Below are 7,928 nucleotides of genomic sequence, written 5' to 3' on the forward strand. Positions count from 1 at the left end.
CTGACTTCTTTCGTGTGCGTGAGGCGAATGTTATATCAATTATAAAGGTACCATGGGAAATTGGTCAGAAAGATTAACTTCTTTGGGTTGAGATTTTTCATTACAGTGAATTGTTACCAGAACATAGTTGATTGACATTGTGTGAGAGAAAGGGAGGTCATGCACAAAAAGCTATTCCTTTAGAGCGATTTTAAAGAATATTTCTAGATAAATGACCTATTTAGAAACTACACATTGACAGTGGGTTCTTCTAGCCGTCTATGATAGTAACTTGAAGTTCGTCACAGTACATCTCCAGCTTAACCAAAGAATAGGATGGCAATCAATGACATCTGTTTTGTGCCATGCAGTGCTGTCTCCGTCTTTTGACACGTCAAATCCAATTGACATACGCAGTTGTAAACCCTGTTTTTAAGTGTCGCCTTAAGCTATTCCTTGCGTGATATGGTATTGTCATCACAAAGGCTCCACTGGATATGGATGAGCTACTTTCTGTAGGTCTTTATGTTTCATACAACGGTTTTGATATTACTATTATATTCCTCGTGTCGCAAAATAAACAATAGACAAACAATAGATTCAACACTTTTTATTGCAGTTTCCAAGCTTGTTCCTTTGACCCTTAATATACATTTTGTAGAAGACAAAAAAGCTAGATAATTATGGTCGTCTTCATCTTATTACTTTTTTTATTCCTAACAAAGCATGATTTAACTTGAATTATGTGTTTACCAGGCTTATATGTTTAAAAACTTCCTTTATGTGACATACAGTTAAATGTGTGTGCCTATCAGTACAATTGATTGAAGTGTGTGCGTGTGTGTGTGTGTGTGTGTGTGTGTGTGTGTGTGTGTGTGTGTTTTCGTGTGCGCGTATGTACCCCTGAAGCCGAGCTTGAATGTCTAACATGGCATGAAAAAGAATATAGCTAAAATCCCGTTATCTACGTTGCATTTAAAAGTTAATGTATACGATCACATGTAAATCCAGCAAACCCTTGCCAAAGGCAAACACAGACATTTTTAATCTACTCATGTCATGCCCCGACACCATATCTAAGTATTTAGGCCAATACATATGTAGCGCTTTACAAAAGAGACAAGTAACAGATAGAAACATTTGATATATCAGTGCGCCATTTATGTCCATATTCTTGTAATTATAGCTCTCAGTATAGAATAGACTAGCTTAGTATTGTATTGATTGCCTTGTTATTGTTGCCATACATTGTGCCATGTACAAACGTCGAGCAATAAAGTTCATTCATTCAGTGTCTTTTAAAACTTCCGCCTTACGTTTTATATTCAACTGAATTCAAACGTTTAGCATCATATATTGAATGTGATTGGATGAACTTTGCCGTTGCTTTGTTGTGATTGGATGAAATGTTGGGGCGCTGTTGCGCATGTCCTGTTGAGGCCACTAACGGCACCACCAGGGAAACCAGCCGTTACATCCTGGAACGCAGAATCAGATATATCATGTAATTATATCTCATTATTGCAAGATTGCTGCAGTAGTATGCAGTATACAGTTGACTCTGGTCTGGCTACCACCTGGCGCAGGCAACCACCTCCAACCACAAGCCACATTAAAACAGTCCCGTCCTATTTTACGTGACCCCACCCTGTCCTGAGCAACCATTTACGTCAGTCCCTTGAGTGGTTGCTGAATGCAGGTTTGACAACGTTAGAGTCTAGTTTTATCACACTTTTCAAGCAGGGAAGTAAAATGAACAAGTGGGAGAAACAGCAAACTCCATTTTCATACAAGCCAGTCCATCTTGTCGGCTGGGAACATGGGATGTGCCATAGACTAGTAGGGAATTCAAACGTAGTAGCCAACAATCGTATTACCCTGCGGTATCAATAATTTGGCGTATGTGCCATTTTATTTTGTCATTTCCCCCCTTTCCATTCCTGCTATAAGCCGATTCACGGATTAAACTGCGCATGCGCAGCAATATGCATTGTGGGCACTAGGTGAAATATAGCCCCTGACTTGTAAATAGTCCTTGTTTAGACTCATGCTTCATACCATGTCCAGACGTGTTCTGTTCATGTCTCAGGCTAGGGACCTTCAACTTTGGCATATATATAAAGCCCCCCTCTCACTGGTGCACTGGACCCGCGGCACGCTGGCGGCGTCGCTGCGTCCTAAACTGGATTTGTGTTACCGACTTGACTCTACAATGGGAATATTATTCAAAACGTACAAGCTTAATATCAAAAAGATTCGTTTTTTGGCGATGAAATTCGTTGAGTGCTTTGTCAATTCGATCGGCCGCAGCGACGCCGCCAGCGTGCCGCGGGTCCAGTGAGAGGGGGGGGGGGCTTCACCCACAATACATCTCGCTACACATGCGCAGTTGAATCCGTGAACCGGCTGATTGTATCCCCCATGCGCCATGAAAACTCACCCCCCGTGCGCTCACAGACCAGGATATCCCCGGACCACTGTCCGTCGGTGCAGGTCCTGGTGTTGTTGCCGGAGGTCTGGCCCCAGCTGGAGAAGCAGGTGTAGGTGCAGACCTCCCCCTCGGTGTACGGATAGGAGCAGCCACTGCGCCAGGCTCCCGACGGGTAGGGCGGCGAGGAGCAACCCGCTACAACATACAGATCATAAGGATGACATTTGGCTGTAACGCTATATTATAGACCACTATACAAAATTTATACATATATATATATATATATATATATATAGAGGGAGAATGTACGGTGGCCCACAAGAACAGCGCTATTTTTCATCTTCTTCTTTTTTTTCTGCGTGAGTTTTTTTTTCTTCTTTCTTTAGAGTGCACTATATGTACTATGTACTATTGTTCCTTGTAACAAATGTCTGTCTAGCTAGAAGTACGTCCAGGAACACCACTGATGGATTTTCTAAATAAAGTGTCAAATAATCTGATTATCAATTCAACGGACATTCGTTCATAATCCGCGTAACTATTGATTGTCAGCTTGACAGTGTCAATTCTTTAGTAGATCTTTCGATGTTCTCGCCATGTTTACATCTATTCGGCCCTGTACTGCTTTTATGACGACTGAGTCAGCTAGCTCAAGATTCGGTGATCTCAGTCATGAGAAACTTTTTTTTTCAGACTCATAACCCCGTTCTCTCTCCTACTCTCCTAGCAGAAGGTATACCATGTAACGAAACTAAATTGTGCTCTAGTGCTGGAAAAATAAGACGGGAGAAAAGGCCACTCTCTAAGCAGAGGAGGGGTTCTGGCAGGTTTTTGACGTGTTTTTAGATGTTTTTGTTGGGCTTTTGATTTAATCATTTTTTGTCTCTTCAAACCCAAGAAAGAGACCCAAAAAATGACGACGTAGAAAGCCCGACAAAAACGCAAAAAAAACTGCATGCCGGAACCACTACTCTGCTTGGAGAGTAAGAATAGCAGGCAATACGTACAGGTGCGTTCACAGACCAGGGCTTCGCCGGACCATGAGCCGCTCTCGCAGGTGCGACTGGTGTTTCCGGAAACCCTCTCGTGCCCCTCCGCGCACGCGAAGTCGCAGGTTTCCCCGTCGCGGTATGGCCACCAACAGCCGCTACGGGAGACTCCGGTGGAGGTGGTGGGCGTAGAACAACGGTTGGCTATGAAGATGGCTTATGTTAGACGTTGCCATCATAGTATTTCTGTGTCATGCAATGTCGACGAGTCGCGTACGTCTTTTACACATTTTTAATTGTTTGTACTGTGACAGAGTTAAACCTGCATGACGCAAAATCCTTGAACTTGAATCCAGACCAGGCAACTGAATTTCGGCTGTCACGTCGGTCATTATTAGGAAGATTGACCCACTATTTTGGACATGTGTCGTCACCGTCACGTGACTCCACCAATGCCTTGAGTCACGATCACGCAAGGTCACGTGACCAAATCAGTGTGTCAAACTTTCGGTTGATTTTTTATCATGATGGAGGAAAGTTTGAGTATGACGTTTTTTTTGCAATTCACCAACACCTTCATGTTGATGTTTGTGGTACGTTTGCAGCATAGGAAATCATCTTACATGTATATACGAGTTAACAGAAATTGCATTAATCTGATTATTCTACGTCTCGTGCAACAAGTGTTGAGATCTACTGAAGTACTCACAGACAGTTGGACGTCTCCTCCACCACCAGGCGTCCGACTCCCACACCAGCGCCGCTGCCACCACCAACACGAGAGCGAGCTTCAAACTGCGGGGCACAACTGGGTCATACTTCATAGTACAGGACAGATGTTATAAAGTACAGTTTGTCCTATTCAACGTTGTTGAAATTGAATGAGGGCATGTACTGTACTGTACGGTACTAATATGTAATGAATCTTCATTGTCACTGATGTCAGACGGAGAGCGTTGATAGACATATTCGATATAAGAATCTAGATCTCAACATCTTGGAAAACTGATGAATTGAATTATAGCAGAATTGTTGGTAATGAATGCGTCCATTGAAATTGTGGTTAAGCCATTGCCAAACGTTTCATCAAGTATCAACTATATTCCAAGTGACTGAACGATAGACAAACATCAGTGGAATGGACATTATCGAGCGAAGAGGCGAAGTGCCAAATGAAATACGAATTATTGGAGTCCTCTTAAGTCCCCCTGTCACTGTACCCGCGGCACGCTGGCGGCGTCGCTGCGTCCTAAATTCGATTTGTGTTACCCTTGACTTTATAATGGGAATATCATTCAAAACGTACAAGTATGACCAAAAAAAAAAAAAACACACAAAGCTTAAAAGATTCGTTTTTTTGTCGATGAAATTCGTTGAGTGCTTTGTCAATTCGATCGGCTGCAGCGACGACACCAGCGTGCCGCAGGTCCAGTGAGAGGGGGGCTTTAGGAAGTGATTCAAGCTATAAAATGGCAGAAGCACAGATCTGTATCATTCTGAACATAATAGATGATTGACGTGTAATTGGTTGGTGACCCCAGGCGTATGCAAATGAGGTCTGACAAGAGACAAAAGAGATCTGTTGTGCCAAGTGCCACTTGCTGAGCAAGTTTGAGCCAGTAAACGTGATGACCATATAATAACTTTATTGCAAGTTCATGCCCGAAGGCTAATTGCAGACAAACAAGTACATGGGAATACATGGGAATCAAAAATAGTTATCTAGACTACTGTCAAAGTTCTAAGTTAGCTAAGGCCACAAGAGTTCATTGTGTCAAGTCGCACTTTCTCGAGAACTGCGTGAAATTTCTGACATATCAAATCAAATACATCGTTTTAGTCGTATCTTTATTTACATGTTACTGCAGTAATAGGCCATTAGCACCTTCGTTGACACTTGTTCTGCTAGAAACGGTTGAAATAAATGACGTAATTGACCCAAAAGTTGATACGTGCCTGAATCCAGCTCGACACTCTACTGTAAGTCCATGTCAGTTCGTTGGGATTTAATTTGGCGGTATCAGGGGAAGGGGCGAGTTCGTGTTTTTTTTTTTAACTTCAAAAAGTTCGCAGTACTCTCCACGCAGAGGTTCGGCCCCGGCTGTTTTTTTACGTGATTTTAGGACATTTTGTCCCGTTTTATTTATGTTGATTTCTCCATTTACAGTACTTGTAAAGTGTTGACATTCGTGTTTTAATTAGGCGCCAATATTACCAGAGAATCTAGTTCAGATATTATTTAGAGTGCAAGGAGACCAGTTAAAGGATTCGGTGTTTAGATTTGAGTCACACTTGTCTTTACAATCAAAAACGTGAATTCTATCCTTTGAGATACAGCCAAACGGGTTAGTGAACGTTTCTATGTAAGTTTTGTGTTATTTAGACTTGTTTTGATCTGAAATGATAAGAAATGAGCGACGTAAGACAAGCATACATTACTTCCTTATCGACTACGGTATCCCCCAAAACCCCATTTTATCAACACTTTTCATTCACACAAGCGATAAAATCAATCTAAACAATCAAAATGTAAACATTAAAACATGTTTTTGTCCCAACAGACAACAACAACAGCAACTAATCAAATCTTTTTAAGGGCATGTCTATGATTTACAAATGTAAAAGACGACCAATACTGGCAAACAACATCTTTCAGAATGCTACGAAACGTGGATTTAAAGTCCACTTAAAAAGAAAGACTAACACACCTCTTCATTATGCCGTCAGAGACGTGTTTTTCAAACGATGTCTTCAGTGTTGGCGGAAGTTCTGAAACAGCGGGCGCGACGCAGTTCACTTTCGTACGTCTAGATTTTTTTTGATTGACAGTATATGCAAATTAAGGGAACGAACAAATAGACATGTTTCTTCTTTACGTATAAATCTGACAAACGTGTACACCTCTCTTTGAAACTGGAAGCGTTTTCGAGAGAAAAGAGAACAAAGTTTTGTAAATGTTATTTTACTATGTCTAAGTATACAAACTTTAGAAGAAAATTGACAAAAAAGTGTTTTAAGAATACAATTACGTTTAGCTTTGAGCCTCCAATGATATGACGTAGATAATTATAGGTTTCAATGCACATGCGACCTAGCGAGCTGACCTTACTGGTGGTGCGACCATATACTGTAACTCTGATCTTCATGTATTACTGAAAGGTCACGCACCTGGGGAGGGGGGCATTGAAGTTGATACAACTCTCCAGACAATCCCAGTTATGACTGAATGGGAAAGCTGATTGGCGAATCTTTGTATATCCAAGGAGGTTGAAGAATATTCTTTAATCCCTTAGTAATCTAGAGAAGTTCAACAAACTAGTGAAAGGTTGTCACTCATTTGGAAACATACCGAGTAACAAATATTCAAGAGCGAGCATTGCCTCGTTCTAAACTAGTCTCTATCAGACACGACTTCGCTGGTAGGGTAGATGATATTTTACCAGGGTAGTTTGGCCACCAGAGGGTTTCATTTGGTGCGACCTTAACCACTAATTACCCTCCTGACTAATTATTCTCCCTATTTTTGTGTAAGTCTACTGTCCATATCTTAGGAAGGCCTAGTGGAACCATGAAGGCTACTTCTAGTCCTGATTTCTCTTTAAAGACGAAAGCTGAAGGTAAAGAATATTGTTGTTTACTTTCCATACAGTTACACTATAACCAATGCAAATGTACGATTGTGAGGTACATATGACAAGTTATTTTCTTCAAACAATGGAGTAATTGTTCCCACGATCATTCGCCCCTGCAGGAAGGAAGTCCTGAATCCGTATTAATCTGACATTTTCTCAGAAGGTTGTTACATTTTCTGACGAATTACGGGTGGTATTTCAGGTCAATGGACTACTTTTCTCCTGATATCGTTTCCTTGTGACGTAATGTGTGACCGTAGGCACGTTCCCATTCAAAACGGGGCACACCTAAAAAGCTGTGTGACATGTTAGATATTGACGACATACTAGTATTGATCAAGGAAGGACAGGTGTCAACTTGTAAGTGTGACGTCTTAAGTGTCCTCTTTCTTAAGCCTATCGTTTCCTTGTGATATTGTTTCCTTGTGATATCGTTTCCTTGTGATATCGTTTCCTTGTGATATCGTTTCCTTGTGATATCGTTTCCTTGTGACGTAATGTGTGACCGTAGGCACGTTCCCATTCAAAACGGGACACACCTAAAAAGCTGTGTGACATGTTAGATGTGGACGACATATTAATTAAGACAGGAGAGGAGTCGACATGGCCTGTAAGCGTGACGTATTGACAGTCTTCTTTCTTAGGCCTTTTTGAAGAAATATTCCTTTCACTGTTACCTAGTAGGTATTTCTGAATTAAAGGCACAAAGTAATGGTTTATTGCCCCTCAAAACCTGACATTGCTGCAGAATGTCAATGACCTGCAATTGCAATGTAAACAAAACTTGGTCTGAACAGGTCTAGTCAGACTGTCACCCACTGTCCTTGCCGACGAAAAAATCCACAGTTGCTAACACTAAAGAAAGAGGTTTGAAACACTTGCTTTGGTCAGTTCTTT

The 7,928-nt window shown here is 41.4% G+C and overlaps 1 protein-coding gene across 1 annotated transcript; it reads right to left on the bottom strand.

Annotated features, from left to right (window-relative positions):
* Positions 1-574: 574 nt before the first annotated feature.
* Positions 575-6,237, bottom strand: LOC136444845 (complement factor B-like). The gene is made up of 5 exons (XM_066442599.1): positions 6,108-6,237; positions 4,109-4,194; positions 3,418-3,603; positions 2,420-2,605; positions 575-1,457 (listed from the first exon to the last, which is right to left on the bottom strand). The coding sequence occupies exons 1-5, from the start codon at positions 6,113-6,115 to the stop codon at positions 1,423-1,425; spliced, it is 501 nt and encodes a 166-aa protein (XP_066298696.1). The 5' UTR covers positions 6,116-6,237; the 3' UTR covers positions 575-1,422.
* Positions 6,238-7,928: the final 1,691 nt, after the last annotated feature.

The sequence above is a fragment of the Branchiostoma lanceolatum genome, chromosome 11 (genome assembly GCF_035083965.1).
Source record: "Branchiostoma lanceolatum isolate klBraLanc5 chromosome 11, klBraLanc5.hap2, whole genome shotgun sequence".
Lineage (NCBI taxonomy): Eukaryota > Metazoa > Chordata > Leptocardii > Amphioxiformes > Branchiostomatidae > Branchiostoma > Branchiostoma lanceolatum.

What these genes read in the sequence shown, in the direction of transcription:
- LOC136444845 (XM_066442599.1), bottom strand. An exon ending in GAGGAGACGTCCAACTGTCT is followed by an intron (nt 3,604 to 4,108) that starts GTGAGTACTTCA and finishes CCATCTTCATAG; the next exon opens with CCAACCGTTGTTCTACGCCC. An exon ending in CCTGGTCTGTGAACGCACCT is followed by an intron (nt 2,606 to 3,417) that starts GTACGTATTGCC and finishes TGTATGTTGTAG; the next exon opens with CGGGTTGCTCCTCGCCGCCC.